Below are 27,983 nucleotides of genomic sequence, written 5' to 3' on the forward strand. Positions count from 1 at the left end.
TTTTTGCGTCATAACTTTTGCACTGTCCACTTCCTGCTGTGACAAAACAAATTTCCCACGTGTGGGACTAATAAAGGTTATCTTATCTTATCTTATCTTATATTTAGTTTATTTCAATTAAAAACATGCCTCTGTTTCTCTCTCTCTCTGCTACTTTTCCCCCCACCCTGGAGGCATCTCTAGCATTCTGTTTGTCAGACTTCTGTCTGCTGGATTCAGATGTCGCTCTTCTCTGTCCATCTGTCTTCTTTGTGTCCTGTGGGAGCTGTGGTACACTACTTTTTACTGTGTTTCATGTGCTGCATAGAAGAGTCGTATTTAATAATGAAACACAGAGAGAAGCACAAAGGGATCTGCAGTGCTCCATAGATCTTAAAATTTCCTCTGTGGCCCTGGCAGTGCTTAGGAGCCCAAAAAATACTTCATCACCTCAGTGGGCACCAGTCCAGACCACCCACTGGATTTCAAGCTGGGCTTCAATGAGAACCTTTTTTCTTTCAGCATGTCTAGGAGAAAATCCTACTGGACCTTTTATGAAAGACATTTTATAATAGTGATTTTGCCAAGTGAACTTTTTGAAAGCCATCACTTTGACCGAAGACATCACTTGAGCAGTGTGGGTAATTACCACCTCCTTTATTTACACGCCACATTTTCACCATGATATCGTATTTCAAACCCGCAAGGTGTCACGGTGTGTAGTCATGACCACCATGACAAACAGGAGGCAGCTGGGAGCTTTTCTCTCCTGCTCTGTTTTTTATCAGAGTAAACTCTGAGAATACCAACGCATTAAAGCCATTACAGCCCAGTGGGAATTGATTTATAGGCCCACTCAGAGGTAATTAGTTTGATTAATTCATTAGAAAGGCTGTTTCTCCCTTAAAATCCTACAGACAGACCCAATTTCTATGGATGTTTTTCCTAGTTTTTCCAGCTGATCATTTCATTTCATTACAATGGAAGAGAGGTGAAAGTGGCCTATATTAAATCTTTCTCAGGTTTGCGGAGACTTCACACAGAAAAAGAGTTTGAGTTCCAAAGGACACAGCACAGGCACACACAGAATATTTTAGGTTTGTAAAATTTGTCCAAACCTGCTGCTTTTGATTTTCATCAAGCTGCTTTAAAGCTTCGTCCAATTCAGACAAAAGTCAAACAAGTACAGTCAGTTAAAAAAGAAAAAAGAAACACTTGAGCATTGATGTACATATACCATAAACCCATGCTACATGTATTCCATGTATCCATTTGTAGTTATGCGCTCACAGTTCCATACTTATTTAATATTTGTTATATATATACACACACACACATAAAAAAGAAAAGTAAAAAAACAACTTTTGGCTTATTTTATCATTTTCAATAACAGTAATAAAAATTTTCACCTTCACTTGGGGGCCCAAAAAATGAAAACAAATAAAGTTGTCTTCTGTATGAATATCCTTTTCCAGAGTGCAGTGATACTTCCAAAGCATTTGACTTATTTGATATTCAATAGTTTTTTTATAGCTTTACAGTATATGTGCACATTTCCCCCTTCGTGGTAGTGATGGCATTCAAGTATTTGACTTCCACATTATTATTACTATTAAACTTAACTAATAGATTTTATTGTCACATAATACATAGCTTGGTTTTGAATTTCATAACTGAGCTAAACCGCTCTAGAATGATACACTGACAGGAAGTTAACTGAATATTTGTATAAACTTTTCTTTGAATGTCAATTTGATCCAATGACCTAGGCTTCCATCTCTTTGATGTGGAGGGAAAGCACTGCATGCCAAAACCTCTGATGTATTTCCTTGTTCTTTATGTCATCAGATCGCGTAAAAGATCCAGGGTTCTTTTGTGTATCTGTATATATGTGATCATTTAAAACAACCCCTTAAGACCAAGCACAACCTACTGATTATGGATTTTGAACTCTTAGAAATTCATGCAGTCAGTTCTTGGCCTTTGAGTCTTTATTCCTGGAATGTCTTAATCTTGTGCACAGTCAGTGAAAAAACAACAAAAAAGACTGCAGTCTGGATAAGTTTGTGAGTTTGGCGTGAATTGATGTGCCCATGTCTGGCAGGTGTGGGATGCAGCAGAGAGCGGGCGATGCCTCAGGGTTTACACCTGCCATTCGGGAGCTGTGCGCAACGCCTGTTGGACCCCCTGCGGGCGACACTTTCTCACTGGCTCATTTGACAACACGACTGTGATCACTGATGTGGAGACGGGTGAGCAGCAGCAGCATTTCTTTCTGTAGTTCTGAAGAACCAAATGTCAAATAACAAACCACTGGCTTTACTTTTTCAAGTATATCACTGTGATTTTTCCCCTGAACCAAACTCAACACGAGATATAATTTTGGATGTTCCCATACACAGGCAGAACGACTGTGGTGTGTATATTACATTTACTTAATTGGCTTGAAGTATGAACCTTTGTTTGATTAGATATTTTTCTCCAACCACGTTGCTGATGTTGTGGGACAACAAAACGCCTATGCAATTTCACTTCATGCACATTTATTGTTTCTCAAACTCTGATTTAAAGTCAGTGTAGTAATTTATGTGTGGAGTAAATTTAAATTGCCTTGAGCCTCCAGAATCTGTTATGAGCTCATTGTATGAATTGCAGAGCTACTTCTCTCTCTGTCTCTGACTCTCTCTCTATAGTCGTGACTCATTTCAGGGACAACCTTTGAAATCTGAATTCCTCAAGCAAATGTCTCTGCAAAGATGTCTCCAAGCACAGCCAAGAAATGCTGCTTTCTTGCCTTTTAATATCAAAATAAAATAGCAGGTATTTTGTTTTAATGCCCAATTTATGCTTTAGCGGGAAATCTACGTCATAACTTAGACGTAACCACAAACCCCTCTGAACTCTACAACATAACCTGACCTACACACCCTCAGAAATGCAACTACATGTTGGTTAGTGCTGCTGATAACTATTGTGGTGTACCAAAATCCACTTGGATTTAGGCACTCCAATTCATGTCAGCTCATTAAGTTACACATTTGGAACTTGAACACAGAATTTGGCTGGTGGTTGGTGGTTCGATCCCTGGCTGCGCCATCTGCATGCCTTGGGCAAGACACTAACCCTTAAGTTGCGATGCATCCATCGGACTTGAGTGCTATGGTATAGTAGAAGTGATACATATTACTAACAAAGTTGTGAATAATTTGCAAGAATAATACATTTACTTTAGTTAGTTTCCTGCAAATCAGCCTAAAAATCTACAGTGGGACTACATTCTCTGGCCACTACATTCTCTGGTATACCTGTTCAATGGTCTTTAACAAAATACATAATCAGCAAATTACATTGCAGTGCATTTAAGCATGTAAACAGCAAGATGACATGCTGAAATCTAAATTGAACATCATGCTGCTCTGAGCATTTTAGAAATGGCTGATCTACTGAGATTCTCCCACACAGCCATCTCTACAGGTTACAGAGACTGATCCAAAAAGAAAATAACCAGTAAGCCGCAGGTTGAAAATGCTTTGTTGATGCCAGAGTTCAGATGAGAATGGCCAAACTGCTTTGTGATTTTTTTGCACTTTGAGCCACTTTGTAGTAATTGAACATCAGTTAGGCGCCACAGTCTGCCTGAGTACTTGTGATCACAGTGTACCCATTTTCTGATAATGATATTGTGCCATGTCACAAAGCTCAAATCATCGGAAACTATTTTCTTGAGCGTAACTGCAAGGTCATTGTACTCAAATAGCCTCCGTGGTCGCCTGATCTCAATCCAACAGAGCACCTTTGTTATGTGGTGGAATGGGAGATTCACATCATGGATATGTCAGCAGTTTGACACTATCTTGTCAGGATGAACCAAAATCCCTGAGGACTGTTTCCAGCACCTTGCTCAATCTATGCCATGAAGAATTCATGCAGTTCAGCAAAGTTTACCTAATAAAGTAGACGTGAGTGTATATTGAATGCCTGTAGACTGTTTCATTCAGGTGGGAGGCAGATGTCTCAAATGAAAATCTAAAATAGAAGTATATCTGTCTATCTTTTTATCTATCAATACAAGCATGGCAGTAAAGATGATAGTAAGTCATATATACAGTCTGCCACAGTAAGACTGCTTATTGAGCAATAAGAATAGTTACCATGAATGTTCTCAAATTCCTTGTATCTGAACAGAGAGAGAGAGAAAATTTCTTTGAAGCCCCCATGGCATCTGCATCGCTAGGGTCAACACATGGCAAATGATGACTTGCTGCCATTTTCACTTCCCCTCTAAGCTTGTCTGTCAATACTGTCAATAAAGCCTACGGATAATAGCTTGGGCAGCCCATTAAACACACAGACAGCTCCAGGAAGTGGATCAATAATGGATACATCACCACAGGAGCAGCTACCATGACCTTATACGGCAGGGGTGCCCAATCCCGGTCCTCGAGAGTTACCGTCCTGCAGCTTTTAGATGCATCCTTGTTCCCACACACCTGAATCAAATGAATGGCTTGTTATCAGGCCTTTGCCAAACATGATGGCATGCTGAAGAGGTAATCAAACCATTTGATTCAGCTGTGTTGGAGTAGGGATGCATCTAAAAGCTGCAGGATAGTAGCTCTCGAGGACTGGGATTGGGCAGCCCTGTTATACGGGATCGTCTCTAACCAAAACCATAAACAAACAAATGCTTTTGGTCATATGCAGCCAATAGCTTGATTGATCTTCATCCTTAAAATTGATATTTTAAGGATGAAGATCTGCATGAGAGCGCAATAAGGCTGCATTTCTATTGCAGCGTGTGATGAAGAAAATTCAATTTAGCTGAATATTAATGTGGGAGTTGGGAATTCCAGACCAGTTTCTGCACTACAGATGTGGTGGAGCTCAGACCAAGTCACGAACACTTTAAAGAAAATCATATTCTTGCAGTGAAAAGAGCACATGGAATAAGCTACATGCATAATTTCCCTCATAATATGTTAAACAGATTCCAACATGCATGGGGTTTGAGTTCTCTTCACATCAAATGCTTTTCTGAAATATATGGCACTCACAACTCACCGAGGTTTTAGCTTAGTTATTCTACCAGCACCCCCCTCGCCATTCATGCAGCCTATATATCAATACTAGACTGGATGATGGGATACTCAGAAAGCTTGAGTGTTTGTGATGGCAGACTCTAATCATGATAAATGTGATCTTTATGCTCTTCACGGTAATGCAGATCCTCTTAGCTGTAACAGGAAAAGCAGTTGGAGCTTTTGTGTTCAATTGAGCTCTCTTTGCAGAGGTATACTCGTCCTTGAATAAACAGCAAGAGTCTTCATGGACATCTGACTCATCATTTCACCACTGCATATCTACCCTCAGTGCTGCACTAATCATTATGTTTGCGAAGAAAAGTAATTTCCTATGCCTGTGTGTTCAGAATAGTATGTGGACCCATTTTTCCTTGCAAACCTTTGCAGTTGTTTCTGTGTCCAGTTTAATTTGTAGAACCTTATACCCACTCCCAGCGGTCCAAGGGAAGCTGTCACAGCTGAATAGCAATAGCTTGGGGTGAAAACGATATAGGGAAGGCGAGTAGGTTAAGTGGCATAATGCTAAAAGAGAAACTGAGGAGAGGAATGTAAGATAAAGAGGACTTTTTAAAGTCAGAGAGGCTGAATAGTGGAATAAATTAATTAAGTATGGATGGCATTAGTGTGAAGCCCCAGCTTTTTTTACACACTCTAACGACCGTCTTCAGAAAAGCTGATCGTCTGATGACGGTGATGTAAAATATGTTCACCTATTTACATTCTCCCACAAGTTGATGTGTCATTTCATGCAAGAAAAAAGAAACAAAATTAGATCAGAGAAAAGCAATAATACACAATAGTTGTCTCTTGTAGTGACTTCCAGCTCAGTTTAGGTTTGCATTACCTTATTTGATAAACCCAGGTGAAAGCTTCAGTAATAGGTTGGTTGTGAGGTGGAGTTTCACATTAGTGCCACGGGCAGGCTTTTTTCTTTTTGTTCCAGACTGAATTACAAGGCCAATAGTGCAAAACTAAATTATTGAGTCACACTGGGGATTGGAGTCTGGGGGTCATGCAACAGAAAATCTTTCTGGTTTTCAAAACACAGCTTAGATGCTGAAATTTCTTCTCCGGCCATGCAATCCATGTAACCCACACTGTCACGCTGGGTACATTTGAAAAAGTTAGATCAATGAATAAATGCACATTTTCATAAATAAGGAAAGAAAGGGACGAAGTAGTAGCTTGCACACGGGTTAACAAAAAGTCAGATTTTGTAGTCAGTGCTCTTATTTCTTTCATCATATATAAATAAATAGAGAGGCTTTTACAATATTACAGTATAAAAAAAAGATCTTTCAGCATTCTTTCACACATTTTTATTCCACTGGAATATTTTCTTCAACATATTCAGTTCATTAGACTTCATTTGCACGTACCAAGAATTAACCACCACCATATTACTGTATAATCACAGGAGCCTCAAGCGTTGCACACCAAGAGGCAACGAATGCAAAAGCACACATCCGCAGTATTATTTCCTCTAAATGCCACCAGTATTTTGACCTACTTTGAAAGCTTCATTTTAGAGTAGCAACCTACTAGGTCAACACAGGCTTTATATAGTCCCCCCCCCCAAAGAAAATAAAACAAAAGAGCTTTCCTTCAAAAGACAAAGGATAAAGCCCACATCACAGCATTTCTAACTTACATTAACGCCCATGCACTAGTCAAGAAAAGTGAAGGACTTGGAGGCTTTGTATGAGCTTCCGTGGTGATGGCATTCAAAAGCAGCCAACACGGAGAGGGGAGCATTCCCAGCAATTCAGTGTGCAGTATTTTGCAGTTGCTCAATACTTCATTTCTTTCTATTATTGAGCTTCTTTCCTGCTATTCGAGATGATTTGCTTTGACCTACAGCGTTTAGTCATTTAACTTGTCACCAACATAACCTGACAGCTAAAAAAGAGAGGATAAAGCAAAGACATAGTATTAATTAAAAACAAGATCACAGAAACATATCCAGAGTTAAAATATCAAGGGAAAGATTGTTTCAAGCTGTTTCAAGGCCCATTAAGAAAAATAAGGATTATTTTGACCTGAAAAGCAGTGTAGGTAGAAAAAAGGTGGTGCAGAGAGTAAGCATAGTATGTCAGCTATGACATGAAATTTGTGAGAACAGTTTTTCCTACTTTCATTTAAACACTAGGTTTAAGTTTTGTTTTTGTCATTACTTCCAGTACTACGTCACAATGATTAACTAAGCAGTGGCTCACTTTAGCTTAAAGCCGTCTTGGTTAATGAAAGCTACTATGCAGTGTTGAAGGAAGTACATTAATTTTTTAAAATTAGGATTAAATTAATAAATCATGCACAGTTATTTAAGGATTTTGCTACCTTTTCTATCAAGTCCTAGGGCATGGTTGAAATGAAAAATATAAAAATAAAACAGTCAAAAATACCGCTTATTAAGTCTACATCCAAAGCATTTTTTCGGATGTGGCGTGTCAGACTGAATAATGTGTTTCCTAACCTCTGCAGAAGTGCAAAGACAGCACCCATAATGAGGCAGACTCGCTGCTACTCTCTGCTCTGAAGGGCTCATCCCTGCTATCCCAGTCATCCCTAATGTCCTCTGCTCCAAGTCATCCACTGTTTGTCAGCACTACAGCACAATCACAGTTCTTTCAACAGAATAAACTATTGTGAGGGAGGGACAGATCACTGCTGTCCTCACGTATCTCCTCTCGCATGCCAGCTAATTAATCTTGCTTAATTAAAACATGATGAGGAGAATGTTTTCTCATTGTCTTGCTAAACACGAGTTTAAATCTCGATGACAGATCTTCTGAATATCGCTGTTGGTAAGCCAATTAAGCAGGAAGTATGAGCCTGATGAAACTGCCTGTTAAAACTTTGGATCAGACCAGTGCAGTCGTGAGTGAGTGAACTAGTCCCCCATTAAAAGGAGAGAAGGTCCATTTTTGGTGCAGTTTATTAGCTGTGAATCATTCCCCACTTCTAAAAAGTCTTGGTGGGAATATTGTGGAACAAGTCTATAATGAAGTATGTTTTTGTTGTGGGCTAACTGTCTAAGACTGTTTTAGATGTGGCCTTTGTTGTTTGTTCGATGAATTAATGAGAAGCCATTGAGCCCTGAGGTGCTCCACTTTGCATAGCCTTTGACAGAGTTGCTGGCTCATAGTCTTGTTTCATCGTTTTCCCAGGAAACTAATTTTTGGTTGCACCCTGTCAGGCTTAATTATATTTTAGCCCTTCGGTGTTTTTGTTTTATGTTTAAGTATGACATTTTTTAATTGACTGAGATAAAGCAGCCTCTAGCCAAAACAGTACTTTATACTCTGGTTTCTTTTCTCCACATCACATCTTTGTCAGTTTTATCTTTTTGTCTCGAGTGATGCTTAAATCCTCTCAGAAACTCATGTGTACAATGCCGCTGTCTGGAAATAGAGAGATAAAACTATCACTTAGGAAAGTTGTGCACTTTTGCAATATTTTCGATCGGTAGAAACTAGCAAGATTTTGTACTGAACACAAGAGTGCAGGTTGGCTGAAAATGAGCAAACAGTGCTGCAAGAAATAAACAGCTTGCATGGTACAGCACACTTATTTACATTTGATATTTACAACAACAAAAAAGTGTGCTATCCTGAGGATTAGCACTGCTCTTCAGCAGACAGAAATGATGCTACATTCACAATATTCAGGTCACATGGACAGAGTCTAGACACAGTGGAAGGATACACTGTAAACAACTTTCTTTATAAACAGGCTGTATATAAAAGACAGACTAAGTCTCCATGTCTAGATGTAAACAATATAGAAAAGCCTTGAAGGTGGATTCTTTCTAATGGTGAGTAGTTAACAGAAGTAATCTGACTTTATGGAAGTTTGTGAGAAAATGATCCCACTGCTCACTAGATTTATGATCTTAGTAAAAAACTTGAGTTTATGGTCTCAATTGGTAATTTTAAGTCTTGCTTAATGCAACATGATGTTCATGTTGTAAGTTAGGTTCTAATTCAGAGTAAACTATAGAGTAGGGTATAATTTAGGCATGCCTACCCTGTGATTGAAAAAAGGCTCCTGCTCGTGACACTAGGTTTCAATGCAAAAACCAGATCTGGAGCCTTCAAACCAGGAATCCACTAATCAATGGGGGACATCTTGTTGGCTTAGTCCATCTTTAATTTTAAAATATATGAACTCTACACATCTGTACAAGTATTTACATGTGGCAGCAAGCATATCTAAAATTAAAGTACATACATAGCATGTGTAACTTTTGACAGTGTGAAGTGATGAGGAAGGCTTATAGGATTTCCACAACCACCAAGCTTATCATCTTCAATTTCTGCATTTATTCTCATTTATTTAGAATGTTTCTTTAATCAGTCTTTGATTGTAGTTGTCATTTATTTTTACTAAATCTGTGTGTTACATTTATATCATGAAAGCAACTGAAATCTTTAGGATCCCATTATAAAGTAACAGAAATCGAAAACATTTTCTGAAAAATGCATTATCATAATTGGGCAGTTCTGACCATAATACATTTTTGTTAAGCAGTGGTAACAGGAAGATTCTTGGTTAAGGAGAATTAGGGAACACACTCTCCACGCTCTTGTGTGAGTTCGTATTAAACTTGTCCCTGCCTGGAAATCTTTTCTTTCCTTTACTCTTCCATCATTCCCCTGGCCCTACATTACACGCAGAGTTTAATGCTCACAAATGTAATGCATGTGTCAATGGAACTGAAACTGGATCCCCAAAATGTGCTCAATTAATAAACCAAAGAGAAGTATCTGGAAATGTTGCATGTGTGGGGTAATGCAGCTAAAATGTATGCTGGCTGTGTTTAGTTTGGCTTTGACAGCTGAGAAAGAAAATTCCTGCCATTTACCTTAATTCATATAGTCTCTTTATTTTTTGCTTGTTTTTGGGACAATCAAGCAGAAAGTAAATAGTCTGTATTTACTCAGATTTATTGTTGAGCCTTTATTTATGTGTGTTTTTGATACCAGATTAATGATTAGTGATTAATCGTCCAGCCATCTTCTCAGTTTATCAGTGGATCTTTATGTCTGTGACATTTTAATGATAATGAATCAATTAAGCAATAATTCAGCAATTTTCAGTTTTTAGTTGAAGTGCTGATCTTGACATTTATAAATGTGGACGCAGTAAAGAACAGTAAAGTAGAAAAATAACAATATAACAATAACTATAATGATTAATTCAGTTAAAGAAATGTAGTTTATAATCAATCTTGACAAACCTGACACTTCTGCATTCACAAATTAGCAGCATGATGTTGTAAATTATTCATAGTAAACATACACACACATACACAAACACAAGATTTCTGTCATGTCTTTTTAAAATCAGTCTTTTTTTTCTTTTGTAGGGCAGCCAACAGTGAAAGTGGACAACGAGTTTAAGGTGATGTGTGCGGCCGTGCATCCCAGCAACCCGGAGGTTTTCCTGTGTGGAGGTTACAGTTCAGCAGTCAAGGCGTGGGACTCTCGCAGCTGCAAGGTCAAATTTATTACCCTCCTTACAGTAGATTTATCATTTTAATTTTCTGTGGGGTTTTTTACCTTCAGAAATCTAAATGAATACAGTTCAAACACATCCTCTTTGTTCAACGCTGCTACACGCTCGGTTTCACATGAGTACAAACATACGAGTCTATATTTCACTTTGTGCAATGACCCTCTAGATAATGCTTCAGCATGCATAGGGAGAATGCAGGTTATATCACTAATTGTTCAAAGCAAATTTTAATTTAATCCTGGCTGCATAAATTATTCCTGTGAAGCTGCAACCTAATATTGCTATTAAGCTTAATGGACTGTTTTATATGATAATCCTATTCACTTCTTCAGAATGTGAATGCTCACATGAATGTTCACTTGGCGAACTGAATCGTTCCCCTGCATGGTTAGACTTAATGCACTGAAGATGTTTCTGCTAGCAGGTGTTAGTATGAGTTGCGGACAGAGAGCAATCCTTAGAAAATATGTTGTTAAGGCTGTATGGTTATGGCTGCCTGTGACTCTTAACCGTTAGCTGTTCCATTCAGGATCAAATTACCCATATTGGATAAAAAATTCAAGTCAGCCACCTATGTCATAATTTTGCTGATATCCAAATGGATTCAAGAAGCAGAAAGGATTTGTGAGACTGATCTGCCACATTATGTTACAGGCCACTCAATCAGCCAATTAAATCTTTATTTTGAACATAAAAGTGCCAAATAATATATCACATTGGAAAAAAAGTTGACTATTTCCCATTTAAAAATGAGCAGGAGGAAGCAAATGCTTAATTAATTCATATCCCTATCTAGCTCATACACATATGCTATAATATAAAAAAAAAAAAAAAAAAAAAAAAAAAAAAAATATAATAATAATAATAATAATAATAATAATAATAATATATATATATATATATATATATATATATATATATATATATATATATATATATATCCAAATATAAAGTTAGAGGATGCTTTAAGCAGCAGGTAAAGGGTTAAAGGTTAAATTCTCAGTGCAGAGGAGCCGGTAGCCATCCACTGTGTAGCTTTTTAAAAAATTTTATTAATCATCAATAAATTGATACTTCAGGGTGTGCTTTATTGCAGATTGAAACCACAACATATATGTTCTCCATTGCTGGGCACTCTGTCATCATTTGACAGCAAGTCTTTACAGCTCAAGGACACGTGGAGCTGTTATCTTGCCTTTCCCCCTTAATGACAGAGGTCTAGATGTTCCTCTCCCCTGTTTATTTCTCTTCTTGGCTGAGTGCTTCTACGGGTCATCCGTGTATATGTATGTGTGTTACCAGGTGGTGAAAGTTTACCAAGCCGGCATCCAGCAGACCTTGGACATAGTCTTTCTGAGAGGCGGTGTGACTTTTATAACAAGCTCTGACTGCGTGAGCAGAGACTCTGCAGACCGCACCCTCATTGCCTGGGACTATGAGACCACAGCCAAAGTCTCCAACCAAATCTACCATGTAAGATATCTAAAGAAAAAAAAGTAGGTCTAATTACATGAGGTTTGGCTGGTATATGAAATTAAATTTATAATCTTAAGAGACTCATTTTTATTTTAACAGTTAAATTAAGTTAAAAAAATTGTTTAATAATTGTTTAATAACCTTTCTGCTTTTTTATACAGGATAACAGGATAATTCTGAACAGTTTTGAGTGTATATTCTCTTTACTCATCGGAATAGATTGAAAATGATGGTCAAAATAAAAAATATTACTACATATACACAGTGGATTGATCATAAACCTTTATACCATTGTACAAGCTTTTTTTTTATCATTAATACACTAGTTAACATGGAGCTGACTTCACTATAAGTAGTAACAAGAAAAGGTCAAATAGTGAATTAATTTCCCTTCTCATTCTTCTTTTCATTTGGCCACCAGGAGCGTTACACGTGCCCGGGCCTGGCTCTCCACCCGCTGGAAGACTCCTTTGTTGCCCAGACCAATGGGAACTACATAGCAGTGTTCTCCTCCCAGCAGCCGTATAGAATGAACAAAAGGCGGCGGTTCGAAGGACACAAGGTCAGTATCGACTGGGGGTTACGCAGGCGTAATCCATACTGAATAGCACTGCAGTCAGATGTACACAGACACACACACACACAGAAATACAACTTCAGCAACATCCCACCCCACACAGCTTTAATTGCAACCTACATGCTTCATTGTCTTTACCAAGATTCATAGCAGTGTTTCCTCCCAAAAAAACAAACCCACCAAATACAATACAACAGTTCCACTGAGGGAGGCAACAGGAGCAGCATATGGCAGCACATTTGAAATATCACTGAAAAATGCAGCACTGCTAGTGTGGCATTTGGACTGTTGTTTACAATAATTGACAGGAAACAAATGGGTATCGCACATTCCAGGTCCATTTTTGCTTTTCTCTTTCTGGTACAGCGCTAAAAATCAACAAAAAAGAAACAACGTGGCAGAAAAGACCAATAAGACAGATGTTTCTTATAATTACCTTATAATAACCTTTGCGTTATTGTGATTATATTACTGAAAGCATTGGTAATTAGCCAGTTGCTAATTAGTTGCTATGATGACTAAAACACAGACATATCTATAATTTTTCTGCTCCTCCTACCATATTGGTAGGACACAATGATCACTTAATGGGTCTTCACCCAAATGGTGCACAAGGTTAAGCTCACGTTTGTTGTTTTACAGCCAATAGCCTGTGAATTTTGATGGATTGTGAGCCAGTTGTGCTACTACATCATTGATGACAAGGTTTTAATGCAGTCTTAACAGAAGCATTACATACTCTAACAAGAAGTTTAATACAATGAGCATGAACTGTAGTAACCCATTATTTTCCACAGGTGCAGTCTATAATTTGAAACCACTTGTTATGTAAAAATATGCACACTTGAGTCTGGGCTTTGTGCCATAAGAAATAACCAGTTGTATTACAGTAAAGTTTAGATGAAGAAGTAATGAGCTTTTATTCAGCTTAAAACACAAAGTCCAAAATTGACCAAAAAAAATACACAAAGCAGGGGTCTAGGAATCATCCAATGCAGAAAACAACAGCAGGATCTCACAAAAACACGGGGCAGAGACAGGACTATTTATAGAACAAGGACTATTTGGGGATTGGAAACAGGAGGGAAATGAGAGACAGGTGAAAGTAATCAAGCCAATCGGACAGAGTGGAAGTGAAGTCCAAAAAGTGACACGAAAGAAACGGAGCTATCGCAGCAAATCAACAGCCCTAAAATGCCTGCTGAACATGAATACAGGATTCAAACTAAACAAGGGAACACTGTAGGACATAAGCATAAAGAAAGAAAGTTAGGACAAAGTAAGGAAGGACAATAAACTAGAAGTAGGGACTCAAGCTAAATAAAGTATAATGACTGAAAACTAAGGCAACTTAGCAGGGATCGGTAATGCATAAAAGCGGAATATGGTGCTTCCAGATAGTTCTTCAACATTTAGCCTATTTCCAGATTGGATTATATTCATATTCACCTCAAAATTCTACAATTACCCCATAATGTCAAAGTGAAGAATAATTGCTTGAAATTATTGCATATTTAAAAAAAAAAAAAGGTAAATGGCCTGTATTTGTATAGCGCTTTTCTAGTCCCTAAGGACCCCAAAGCGCTTTACACAACCTGTCATCCACCCATTCACACACACATTCACACACTGGTGATGGCAAGCTACATTGTAGCCACAGCCACCCTGGGGCGCACTGACAGAGACGAGGCTGCCGAACACTGGCGCCACCGGGCCCTCTGACCACCATCAGTAGGCAACGGGTGAAGTGTCTTGCCCAAGGACACAACGACCGAGACTGTCCGAGCCGGGGCTCGAACCGGCAACCTTCCGATTACAAGGCGAACTCCCAACTCTTGAGCCACGATCGCCACAAATAAAAATATAACATGTACATGAAAACAAAAATTGAGCTCAGGTGGGTTCCGTGTCCACTGATTATCTGTCAGATTTTTCTACAACTTCACTGGAGTCCACCTATGGTAAAGTCAATTGATTGTTACTGTGGGGTATTATTGTTCGTCGCATTTCAACAAGGGTTTAACATGAAAAACTGTGGAACACATCTAGCGCTGCGAATGCTTTCTGTTTATTCCACGGCACCTGATGAGATTTATATTTCTGGGGGTTCTTTATGCAAAGTGACGACCTAAAGTGGGTTGGTGTGGATACAGACTTGCATTTCATTCAAAATTTAAACAAGAAAATCACTAAGTAAGAAGATGAGCCCAACTTAAACATTAAAAGGTTAGAGTGTTATTCTGCTTCCTTCTGTAATCCTTTGTCAGTCAAGACTACACTTAAACTGTCTACACAAATCAAGAGTTGCCTCTGCAGTGTTTGTAGGTATAAATCAACAGTATGCAGACACCATCAGGGGGCCTGCACTCTGTCTGTAGATTTGTCCTCCCCTGGGACTTTCCCCAGTTATTTGTGACATTAAATGTAGGCAGGTAAAGGAGGATGAGAGCTGTTCTTTGATTTCCCTGTAACAATTGCTTTTTGTTCTGAAGGTTGAGCCAACACGATTCTGATTAGTTCTCTAAAATCTCCTCTGAGCCGCTATAAATGGATTGTAACATGTTTTTTGTTCTAGGTGGAGGGATATGCAATAAAGTGTGGCTTTTCTCTGGATGGAACTATCCTGGCCTCAGGGAGCTCCACTGGCTCCGCTCACTTCTATGATTATCACACAGCTCATATGCTTCACACCCTCCGTGCCCATAGCCAGCCCTGCCTTTGTGTGTCTCAGCATCCCGTCTTACCTACGACTGTGGCTACTTGTGACTGGGGCGGTGAGATCAAGGTCTGGCACTGACAACCAACTATGAACAAAGAGATTATAAACTTAAAACGTAGCTGGTTGGCCATGAGATGGAAGACCGTATTAAACAGAAACGTCATGTGCACATTTATCTTCAAGACTATAGCTTTCATAATCTCTTGGCAAAAGATAAGAAGAACTTGGCAAAAAATGCTGAAAGTCAGCAAATCTACTATCTACTGATTCATTTGGAAAACATTTTTTTACACTGACTATCTTGCAAAGCTTTCACATCATAATAAAAAAACTAACTCGATTTCAGTCGCTATGGTGTCATCTCACTTTAAGCGTTTTATTCATATTTGTCCCATCTGTTCACATCCTGTAATCTTGGTGGTTGAAATGAAAACAGTTGAAGTTACACTGTATGAGATCAAAGGAAGCTTCTTTACAGTTAAGAGTTCAAAGAGTGAACTATTGTTATGGGTTTTATCTAAAGTGGAAAAGTAGTCTAGCTGCACATATGCCCACAAAAACACCCCAGTGCTTTTATAGTCCTGCCTTTCACCCCAAATACAGCAGGGGATTTCATCATCACCGTAGTCTTTAAGGTTTTGTCAAAATAAAAATAAAAACATCTCTCCGGGTGGTTTTTAATCAGAAGTGTTTTTCATTCCACATTCTGCATACACATCACTTTTCTTATTCCCTTTTCTTCTCTCTGGCTCTGATATGACATTTCCTTTCACACTGCATCAAAGAAAGACAACCAGAGAACTAAAAAAATATGCCATCATCTGTCAAAGCATTGCCAAGTTCTCCCAGAGTCCTGCCAGTCAACAGCAGAGCATTGAAGTGCAGAAGCTTGTGATCTTTATTCAGTATATATAGTAGAAACATCCTTATCCTTGTTTATAGGGAAAAATCTAATGTGTAAATAGTTTCCCCTGTTTTGTAACGCCTATGCTTATTTTACCTCAGTTAATGATACAGAAAGCATCATTGTAGTTGTCTTTAAAAGGCCCCTAAATGATTTTTAAAGCAGTTTTTTTAATTAATCTGCATCTACATACATAGTCCACCGTAAGAATAAGAAGAAAGAATGCCATCCTGTGGAAAAACATACTGTTCCCTTACTACTTCCATAGGAAATAAAGTAGAAGCCAGGTGCTGTTAATCAGATGAGTTAATGATCAGGAAGTGCGACCACCTCAGTAAAAGCCCAAGAGCTACTACTAAAAGTGACGTGGCAGCATGACGTCTGGCACAATGCTCTCTATAAAGATGGGACCAAAGTGGAGAAGTTTGGCTATAATGCAGAGCGCCATGTTTGGTGAAAACTAAAGAAAGCATATCAGCATGGTGGTGGAGGCGTAATGATTTGGGCTCGCTTTGCAGCCACTGGACCTGAGGAGCTTACAGTCAATGCGTCGACCAGTATTCTAGAGTCAAACAAGAAGCCATCTTTGTCAGATGACATACAAGCCATGCAACAATGATCCCAAGCATACCAGCACCAGAATGGCTGAAAAAGAAAAGAAGCAAGGTGTTGCAATGGCCCAGTCAAAGATTGAAAGATTGAAAGGCTGCAGTGGCACCTTAAGAGAACTGTCCTTAAATAAAAGCCTGCAGACCTTAAAGAGCGGAAGCAGTATTAATATATCAGTCCCTAACAATGAAGTGAGAGACTGATAAAGTTGCACAGAAAACTGTTATTTCAACTTATTGGTGCTAAAAGCGGTTCTGCAACTAAATGTGATAATTAAGCCGGTTAAGGATTTGTTATAAAAATTTAAAACGGTCCCCTACTGTGAACCACCAGATGGTGGTAGAATAAATTACCTAAAATAATATGCCTTGAAGTCTGCAATCAATTTCCCAACACACATCTTTATTAAGTAAATAAACATACAGCAAAAAATATAGAACCATGCATCAGACAGACAAACGTGACATTTAAACAACAGGCCTGTTATTCCTGGAACAGGGCTGGAGGTAGGACAGGACAGAACCACTTCAGCCTCGTCATTCAAGGTCAAAACATTCTATAAATATGACAACAACTTAAACTAGATAAAAATATTCATATTGTAACAACTGTGTATGAAGTATCTCCTTTTCTACGTTGCGCCCACAACAAAAATACCATTTATATTCTCATTTCCTCTGCACAGTGGTTAAATGTAATTTCAAACCTTTTTCACTGCTAAGACCTAAACAGTCTACCAAATAAGAGTAAAAAAAATGTCAGTGACCTGTATGGTGCAGTTTTAGCTTCACAAATATGACAATGTCAGAATATTTCAAACAGCCTTAAGCCGGTTCTCAGATGTGCGGGAGTGAGAGACGCATAGCTTTCGAAAATAAAATCTGTCAGTGATGATTTGAGGGCAGAGTTGAGCTTCCGTAAATTACCTTCTCTCTAGCGCTGTTCCTCTCGGCTCTGCAGAGCTACACAGACAGTAAGAAATCCTGGCGTGCATAGATGTTGGAACATTGTCATTTTGTACTCTTCTATACTGGAATAGCAAATGGTAGTATGATTGTTGGGCAGCAGGACAATCTCTCTGCAGTTGTTCATTTAACATAAGGCAGTATTTTATAATAAGGTCTTTGACACTTTCTATGTCTGTATATACACAAGCTTTGTCCATTTCACAGTGTTTACTGACCATGCTGGTTGAAAACAACACACTGACTGTACATGTTTGTGTTTAGTCACTCTTTACTACCTTTTCAGTGCACTTACCCATCCACCTTTTCTTGTGCATACGTTTCAGAACTTCCACCAAGGCCTGGACAATTTTCCAATTAACTCTCCCCTTAAAGTATTAGAACCAACAGTGTCGTTTTGCTTTTGTGTATATAGTACCAAAAGTGTTAAAAGTTGGCACATCAGTAGAAATTTTTCAGAATTTCATGTCAGCAAAATCCAGTGATGATCAACATCGAAAAACGTGACTTAATCTGTCTCCTAAAACCTGTGTATGTATATATATTATCTGACAGGAAGAGCATACGCTGTAACAGTAGTGCATACATACAGTGACAATACAGCAGATATACAGTATGTACACAGTTGTTAGATGCTGTAAAGGAGACCTTTCTGTCCACTGGACAGGATTAAGGCAATTTCACAAGTGTCTTGGTTTTTACGGTAACCGCTGTGCAGTATGACTGCTGATGTCATCTTATTTTTGTACAAATATATGAAAAATTTCCAGTTGGGTAAAATGAATGACTTATACCTGCTGCTTTGTTTGAGTTATAGTACTGTGCAAAAGACATAAGCCACCCTTCTACTGACACCATTTCTGATTAGGCGTCAGTTTCCGGTGGATGGGTCAACGTAAAGCCCAGATGCATCTCCCAGGTCCCATGTAAGGTCTTTGGATTTTTTTTTTTGAAGTTGGTTCAATTGCTGTCAATGGGAATCATCTTGTTGATGCCAAAATACTATTTTTTTTAATCTGTCAGACTGTGTTATCGTTAGCATTTTTCATAGACTTACCTGAAAAAATGGGAACAAATGATCTGTTTTTTGCAACAGGCCTCTAGTAACAGAGTGCCTGAAAATATAATTTAAAATTGGTTCTGTGCTAAGTTGTCTGTTATGTGTCGACACAACACTGCTTCATCCCTTTTGTGAGATGCTTTTTTATTATCATTGAATGATTCGGTGAGGTAAAATAACTGGACTGAAAATGAATGAAAAAAGCAACTAAATGTCCAAAGAAAAACTTTGGAAGACCTTCAGAAAACCTAGAAAACTATTACTCAAAACAACATTTAAAAAAAATAACAAGAAAGAGACAAAACATAAAAAAAGGTGGCTGGAGACTTTTGCACAATACTGTACGTCTGTGTAATAGGTTTTACTGAATGGGTACCTGGTTATATTTGTGTATTTCCTCTCATAATAATTATATTATTTAAAAATATATTTGTATATTTTATAGCTGACAAATGTAGGCAATTTAGGGTTCTTATTAAGAAGTGTGGGATTACTCTATTAGCTATATAAATCTTGCTATGAAATATCATATGGCCTTGAAATAAATATATATTATTTAAATCTCTTATTTAGCCAGTTGGAGAATATTTCCTTCTGGTAAGGGTTGCCTACAGATAATGTCTCTTTGAAAAACAGTTTAGCTGGAAATGTTTTTTCCACCTTATTCATATGCATTACACAACATGCATTTGTGTAAGTGAAAGTAAATTGTTTTAACAGTTTGCAGTCAGCGCAGCCTGCCTAAACCTAATGGATAACCTCTCGCAAACATGCAGAATTAAGTCACCTCATTAAACACACTTCATTTTCAGCACTTGTATATATTAGAGCAAGAATTAATGATCTTTTGCTGGTTTTACTAACAGTACTTAAAAAAAGAGTGAATAGCACAGTATCTTTGTGTTGTAGAGAGAATGTGGTTTTATCCTGGTGCCTCTAAATATCGCCATCACTTAAACAAAAACATACTGACTAGCATGTCTCAGGTCAATAAATACACTGACGTACAATAGAGAAAAAGGTTGCAGACTGCGTGAAACGTGCCGTGGCTAAGATACATAAAACAACATCGGAACACCCCATCACACCAAGTATGTGTTTGCTGCAGGGAGAGATACAGAACAGTACAGAAAGTTAGGACTCGTTATCATCGTCATCATCATGCATAAAATAAAAATCGCTTTCTCCACTCAGTTCAGCAGCGTACCGTATAGCTGTGCCTTGGTCAAACTGTCCTTTCTCGTCAGTCCTGTACTGCCAAACTTTTGGTATCTTGCAGAAGTCTTCTTTGGGAGCGCGGGGCCGATGCTGAGAGCAGAGCTGGAGCTCGGGCGGGGCCGGACGCTCGGCCTGGGGGTGGGGTAGTGTTGAAGACTTGAGGCTTCAAGTGAGCTTTGGTGTAAGGAATCAGCCGAACTGTCTGCGCTCAGATTCACGTAGTCCTTCTTTGCGCTGCTTGCCGCTGTCGCTCCCCCGCTGCTCTCCTTGTCTTTAGAGCTCCCTGAGAGGAACAAACTGCTCTCAGAGTCCTGACTGTCATCCTTGGCTCTATACAGCACAGAAGTTTTCTCCTGCTTGCGATGCTCTTTTGGCTTGGGACTGCGGCTGGGAGAGGAGGAACTCATGGGAAAGCACTGCTCCAGCACCCGACTGTGGAAGACGTCGTCTCCTTCTTGGAAGCTGCTGTAGAGAGACCCTTTGACTTTACTGGAGGGGCCCATGGCAAAGTGGCGTTCAGAGAAACTGTATGGAGAAGCCCGCCCTGTAATGTTGCGATAAGAAGATGAGAAGGTGTTGATGTCTTCCACGCTGAGCTGTCTCCAGCGGCTGCTCAGGTCATCCTCGGAGACCTGGACATCACCCTGGCTGTCAAGGGTTCCTCCATGAGCCTGGCCCAGTCCAATTGTAGACCCCATGCTGTGAGAGGAGGCCAGACGAGGAGTGCTGGAGTGGAATGGTTCACTGAAACATGACGCTGTCCTTGTGTAGGCTGGTGAGGGGCCCTTCTGGGGGCTCCTTTGGGTTGCCATGTGCTGGATGCTGTGGGACTTGGGGAAGCTTGATCTGTCTTTATCATAGGAGGAAATACTTTTGTGCTCATAGTCTCCACTACTACCTTCTCGCCAGTCCATGTAGAGACCCTGGTGGGAAGAAGATAAGGTGCTGCTGCCAGTGCGCCCACATCCTCCACTAACTCCTCCCTTTTCATCTGATGCAAGACTAAAACTGGAGTAGGAACTGGACACTGGGAGACTCCCAGTGCCGAACTCATCGTGGTGACGGAAGGAGGATGGGGGTTCATGGTGGGAAAAACTTCCAGAGTGGAAAGCATCTTCATCTGGGTTGCTGTCAACAGAGTTCTGAGCGTGAAGCTGAAGCAGGCCAGTGCCATGAAGGTCGACACTTTGTCTGCGCTCGGTGTCCTGCCATCGTTCAGGACAGTAGAGCACCGTGTCGCTGCAGTACAGGTCAGATGTCTTATAAGAAAGGCGCCGGTTCAGATGATCAGTGCTTCCTGTTCCTGTCAGAAAGTCTCCATCCTGTGCCTGCGGGCTGGGTGAACGCGTTACAGGGCAACTGCTTCCAGGCTCTGGCTTTTCCAGGACCTTGGCAATTATGGCTGTGGGCACAGCGTCTGGATAATTTGAGTGACACATTGCCATGGTGACGCCACTACTCTGATTATGTTTTTCCATGAGGGAACTGATGCGTTCCTGGAAATCCAGTGGCAGCTGAGGCATGGAAGAGAAATACAAAGAGAGACAAAAGAAGCTGGATAAAGACAGGAAACTACAACCCAAAACAGCAAAACAAATGTTTTTGAAAAGTTGTGACAGTTGCTGAGCTTGTATTCAGCAAAGCTCTTTAAAAATGAATAAGTTCTTCAAGAGCCTTTTTAGCTGAATACTGAATGTATTTTTAAATTCCATTTCTTACTTTTCTGTAGGTCTAGGTGCAAAAATTCTCCTTTGATTTAGACCAGTATATGTGTCTCAGGGGGGAAATGTTTACATTCTCATTCATCCATGCATGGTAGTATTGAGGGCAACTGGTCGTTTTTTTAGGTTTCTGAAGACTTTTGCCTCTCATCCAAGAGGCTTCTTCAGTTCTATTACAACTAGTGGAGGATCCAAGGTATTTAACCACTAGCAGGGGCTGTACCCTTGGAAGTGGCCCTAAGGGTTGGTGACCAACTATTAGTCATAAAAGTCATCACATGAAATAAGGTGTGAAGAAATGCTTATGAAGTAAAACCTGGTACTCTCCACCAGCCATTTGATAAATGAAACCTCTTAAATGAGAGGTGAATGTCTTCATGAACCTAAAGAAGTCGAGTTGGAGGTAGATGCCCTGTCTGACCTGAATTCCTCTCCTGATAACACAAAGAAACTGTGCTACCTTTAATAACTTTCTAAACAACCTTTATTTAGTTATGTGTTACAGAGTCCACAACTTAATTATACAGACATAAGTATTTCTTCTTTCCTTCCTGCTTTCTTCCATCTGTTTCTCAGCCTGTCATCTTTCTCCTTTTCTTGCTGTGTCTCTCTCTCTCACACACACAGACAGACACATAATCTCTTTGATTGGCTCCAGTTTGAGAAAAATGTTCCTGTCAATTACAGACTGGCTCTTTGTGCCTATTAAAGCTGGTCAGGGTCAGCAGGAACTGTTCCCGACACACTGAGCTCTCTTTCTACTCATCCCTTTCTTTATCCTTTCATCTTTCTCCTCTTGCACCACTGCCTTCTCAACCAAAAGACTCTCATTCCCCCCATCTCTCTTTTTTTTCTTTTAGTGTGTCTTTTTATTTCTCTTTCTACCATCAAACAACATTGGTTCCACAGGGAAGGGCTTAGATTCAAATTAAACCAGTTCTCTGGGTCTCCAGCTGGGTATTGGAAAAAAATAGATAAAATTCTGACTTAGCTTTGTTAAGAAATAGAAGCTCGCCTCGGCATAAAATAACCTGCATCTTTTAAGTCGGGGCTATTTTTAGCAGCTGTTGACTCTCCCAGAGGGAATAGAGATGGAAAGTAGGTGAGGCTGTGGGGGGAGAGTGCAAGATAATATACAGTGTGTGCTCCAAGTAAGTCAGCTCAGCATTAGTTGCTATCTGAGGCAGATCTTAATTAACAGTCACATAGTTGTGCAGTGTTAAGCAACGTGACAGCGAACACATCTGCAGGTCTTCTTTTATTACAATAAGTGGATTAATAGCATATCGTGGAGCTGGTTACTTAAAAGACTAGAAATTCACCCCTTGTTCCTAAACTCCATATTTCCTGCTTCACAATGGAGATAAAACATTTCAAATTAAATGTTAGTTTTACTAGCAATAAGACACACTCCATAGCTTCTTTAGTTAATCTTGGTAAATCTGTTACATATCTAAACTGGGGGAAATAGTTAAACTTAGCACCAAAAAAAGTACATTTGTGTTTGGTCAATTATTTCTTTGTTGTAACAATGTTTCTTGGTAATAAATCTCACACTGTTGGAAATCCTGTTTATTTTTCCTTAAATGGTGCCGAGAAAAATGTGAGAAAAATGCAGACTTAAGTATACGGGCTTGTCTGGCCAACAGCTTATTCTACTATTGACTCTTTTTTTGAGCTTCTGGTACCCCAGGCGCTGACAATCAGGTGCCTGATTAGTGTCACCTGTGAACTACAACGGTCAGCTGTTTTCAGATTAGGAGTGAGTCCTAGTACCACCACCAAATTGAAGGTCAGGGTCCATATAACAGGGAGTGTCAGAGACCAGCTGCAAAGTGGGCGTCCCACAGCATTGTGTGACGACGCTGGTAATGAGTATGAGAAGGTTTTCCAAGCTGTTGTGTATGTGTGTGGTTCTTCCACAAGCTACTGAGGCCCCTATTTATTAAATTAATAAATTGTTAAATTGTCAGACCTCCAATCCAATAAGTGACGCCAAACAAAAGTCAGTAGCAGACTGACACTTTGTTAATGATTTGAAGCAGTCAGGATTTTCACTATTTTAAGTACACGCCTGTAAGGTCCGCCTGCTCAGGAAACACATGCACAGACCTTTCCTAAGTTTGTCAGTGTACATTTAAATTATTTTAAATGTGTTCTTTAGTGGATATTCTGTCTTTCTCTATTAGAATGAAAAAAAAAAAATAAAACAATTTTGTTATTTATTTTGTTTATATTTAGCAGCGGAGCAGGTAATTGGACAGTAGTTCTTTAGTTTCATTGGGCAAACTAAGCCCTTAGGTCTCTTATTTCTAGAAGAATCTCTTGGCTGACAAAATCCCCCAAAGCAGAATTTTTACTGTTTCCAGTCAGCTTAGATCAAAACATGTCTAAATGTTACTCTAAATATGCACAGCAGCTATAGTGCTTCAAAACTGAGGCCAATACTACATGCTCCAGTCACAAACATATTCCCCAGCTGATGCCATTTAGAAGAGTGCAAATGAAAGAGAAGGCAATGTTTGTGGATTGAAGTGTAGCACTAATTACCCTCACTAATGCAGTACAGTATTGCCTGTGTTAATGCATGCAATACTAATGTACTTCTGTGAAAGATTCCTAGATGATTCATGTTTTCTATAGAAAAACATACTTGGCATGCATATTTAAGTTTAACAGCCATATCTGAATCAGTTTCTGGCAGCTATATGCAATTAGTGTTATTGCATTGTGGCTACAGTGCTGCTGTTCAGCAAAGATTAGATGAGCTCCCTATTAGCCAGTGGACTCAATTTCCTGCCCTAAAGTCCTAAATGTGTTTGTTTAAAGAAAAGCATAAAACATCCCCTTTTCAGAGTTTTAACAAGCTGAATTCATTATTGCTCTATTTCATTTATATCAATGGGTTTTTAGTGATGCAAGTAGTCTGTAGGTAGTGCTTCACTTAATTATGAGCCCAGGTCTACAGATTTTTTTCCCTTTCTTTTGTGCCTCAGGTGTCATCACAAGCCAGCCTTTCATTCATTTATTATGCACAGCTAAGATGCACACAGATGGTACTTCAGACAGCAGACCTTCATCAGTCTGAGAGGAGAGGCCATGAGCGCTGTGGCTCCTTCTTATTGTGAAAACCACTCAAGAAGGCTTTTAATGGTACACCAACACAATATCATAAACTTTGCTTCATTAGAAGAAAAATACATTTAATTTCCTCTTTATTAGTACAAGTAAATGAAACCATCTCAAGCTTACTCGTGGCTGATGTAGTTATGTCCATTAGCCTCAGAGCTGTATGTTGGATTTAAGCTGATGAGTTAAGGTTTCACACAATGCTTGGAAATGTTTTAATCCTTTAAACTAACATTATGTATTATTAGATGTTGGCAATAATATTTGTGAAAGAAAGGAGCTAATGCTGTTTGAAAGTAAATTTTGGTGGAGAAATCCCGACATGGCAGGAGTTACCAAAGTGTGTCCATAGTGTTAAGTAGAATACACTAAAGCAGCATCAGCAGTACGTTTCAAATGCTCGACTAGTGTGTCCTTGTATACTGAATTCAGATGTAGCACTTTCTAAAAGACTTTATTCAAGCAAAGCATTTTGTACAACATGCTGCTTGAATGAAAAATGAAAACTTAAACCGCATTAAATAATAAATAGTAAAGACCCAACTATGTTATTTTATTAATACACTTTATAAAGTTCTCAGATGTAAACACTGCAATTTCCTGCCGCTCGTCTAGACTAACCTTGTTTGGAGTGTAATTTAAATAAACAACCCATATGGAAAAGAAATAGTAAAAACTTATATGTGATTACTCATGAAAGTGGCCACTTTCTCATTACTTTCATACATTGTTTTAGTAAGTATCCAAAACATACAAGTTTCATTATATAATTTTTCAAGGGATCTTATATCTGTTTTCACTCTTATATGCTTTTCATACAAGTTTCACACAAGACAGATACAAACTTTATAAGATTTATATATATCTTTTCCATATGGGAAAACATCTTTGCTTATATGGTCGGCGTCGAATTTTAAAGCTGAACTTTTTTTTTTTTTTACTGCCGCACAAACCTAAACCTGCACTGATGTAGCTGCAGCAGGCAGTGCTGGTGAGCTCACCTCAGACATCTTATGTGCTCTGTAGTGAGACTTGGAGCACTGCAGCAGCTGGGCTGCCAGATTGCAGTCTTTCCTGTACAGGTCCTGAAAAAAAAAGCAAAAAGATTATTCCCATTCACTTAAAACACACACACACACACACACACACACACACACACACACACACACACACACACACACACACACACACACAGGGTTTTCTTTGGCATCTTGATAACTAAAGCATGCTGTGAGTGAGGAGTGTTATGAGTTTAAACCATCCCTGAGTAAAACCTTTAATACGTTAGATTACAGCCTTCTAATTGTGCTTTATAATTATGGGAGATGTCTGAGGGGGGAATCAGGAGAGTGTGCAACAATACAGCTGAACATAAAAATATATGTTACCAAGAAGCATATATATGCATCTTGGTTACATAATTTCACTGGGTAGTTTGCAGAATCTTTACAATACCAGCAAACTTTTCTTTAGACATATCTGCCCTGTGCAGATTGTGCTAATTTTATTAGAGTTGTCTGAAACAGCACATTAACTTATCTGCACCTTCCAGCCAAGGAAGCAAGTACAGCATTATTCATCTCTTTACCCATGCTTTCTTTCTGAAAAGAATGGTTATTAAATTTTTGCTCAAATTTCAGAGCACCGTGAGGGTGGTCTACTGGCACAACAGATGCCTGGTTTCATTGTTTTCTTCGTTTACTGTGCATGCATGTGTTAGTGTGGGCGGTTAACTGGTTTTAGAAGGTTTTCTTTTCGTCTCCCTCCTCTGTTAAACCTGTCCACTTATAAAGGTCAGTTCATGCTGCACTGTAGCTTTCCTGTTTCTCTTTAATAGCACAACCCTGACATTTTCCCCCCATAACATCAAAGCCCTCTCTTTGACAGTCTCAACTCCCCCACCAGTTAACAGTGGCTGCTTTTTGAATCTTTTTTTCCCCTGTTTTGGTGAAAAGAGACATTTGAAGTCCCTGTAGTTTTTCGGGACAGTTCAAATAGACCTTTGAGACCTTTGGTGATGTCTTAGTTAATATGAACTGTGTGGTGTGTCTCTCCTGGGAGTGCCAGCTGACAGCTTTGTTGCTCCAGCTGGTTGTGAGGCAGACTTTGTGATGTCTTATGATCAGTTCTTTATGTACACTATATTAATAATCTCTGAATGTGTGAATTGAGTAGATTCTTTCCTTCAAGTTGTTGTGAAATTAGAGCCATTTACTTTCACAGTCATTATCTTTGTAGGTAATTTATTACATTTGAACAGTCTTTGGGGATCATCAACATCTTGATGCCCTCTTTTGCCTGTCAATGTGTAGGATATGTAACAACTTCTACAGTACTGTGCAAAAGTCTTGAGCCCCGCCTTATTTCTTTATGCTTTGCTTCTTAATAGACACACCTTTTTGTAATGTTTAAAGTGGTCCTGAAGTGTACTTCTCCAGGTTTCCTGAAGGTCTTTCAATTTTAGAAGAATATTTTTTGTTTTTTTAAGTCACTTGACACTGACCTATGAAGCATTCAAGCATAAAATACCCTAAGACAAGCCTAAGGCCTCAGTTCCTAATTTATAATTCAAGGGACAAACCAGCATTGTTTGCACATAACAGACAACTTAGTGTATTTGGACACTTTACTAGCAGCCTATTGCAAAAATACATAATTTGTTTCTATTTCTGTAGTTGGCTCTTTCAAAAATGCCAAGAGATAACACAGCTTGACACATAAATGATATTTTTACACCAACCACCAACCAAAAACCCTATCCACTGCAGATGAACAGGATCATGTCCTTAAATACCATGTATTTACCATGCTCGTGTATGTACCATGTACTATGTTAAAGCCTGTTAGAATTGTGAAAACTCAAGTTTTTGCCTTATACTGTATTTCCATGTATGTTTGTACATTTTTTAATAAACTGCTGGACCTGTTTTCCATTTTCCTTGCAAAATATCAAGACATGAGGGGTAATTCAGGACAATTGCAAACTGCTGTAGATTAAACGGCTTCATCAGTTAAGTGTAAAGCAAAC

At 39.0% G+C, this 27,983-nt stretch overlaps 2 protein-coding genes across 4 annotated transcripts in view; one reads left to right on the forward strand and one right to left on the reverse strand.

The window, feature by feature from the left end:
• The window catches only part of wdr25 (WD repeat domain 25), a 33,639-nt gene extending 5,657 nt beyond the window's left edge, over positions 1–27,982 (forward strand). Inside the window, exons 3-7 of the mRNA XM_086275825.1 lie at positions 2,084–2,231; positions 10,429–10,559; positions 11,880–12,050; positions 12,475–12,615; positions 15,206–27,982. Of these exons, the coding sequence (XP_086131951.1) occupies positions 2,084–2,231; positions 10,429–10,559; positions 11,880–12,050; positions 12,475–12,615; positions 15,206–15,427 (813 nt within the window). The 3' untranslated portion in view covers positions 15,428–27,982. The remainder of the gene's footprint in view (positions 1–2,083; positions 2,232–10,428; positions 10,560–11,879; positions 12,051–12,474; positions 12,616–15,205) is intronic.
• begain (brain-enriched guanylate kinase-associated) overlaps positions 17,043–27,983 on the reverse strand; it is a 63,126-nt gene continuing 52,185 nt past the window's right edge. For 2 of the 3 annotated variants that reach the window (XM_086275823.1, XM_086275824.1), the window contains exons 6-7: positions 25,957–26,040; positions 17,043–21,619 (exon numbers count right to left, since the gene is read on the reverse strand). In XM_086275823.1, coding sequence (XP_086131949.1) covers positions 20,078–21,619; positions 25,957–26,040 — 1,626 coding nt within the window. In that variant the 3' untranslated portion in view covers positions 17,043–20,077. The remainder of the gene's footprint in view (positions 21,620–25,956; positions 26,041–27,983) is intronic. The other variant, XM_086275822.1, reaches the window with a different exon arrangement.

The sequence above is a fragment of the Aulonocara sp. 'chitande type north' Nkhata Bay genome, linkage group LG19 (genome assembly GCF_057382095.1).
Source record: "Aulonocara sp. 'chitande type north' Nkhata Bay isolate Kocher_YH1m ecotype deep benthic linkage group LG19, A_spYH_male_GT1.1, whole genome shotgun sequence".
Classification (NCBI taxonomy): Eukaryota; Metazoa; Chordata; class Actinopteri; order Cichliformes; family Cichlidae; genus Aulonocara; species Aulonocara sp. 'chitande type north' Nkhata Bay.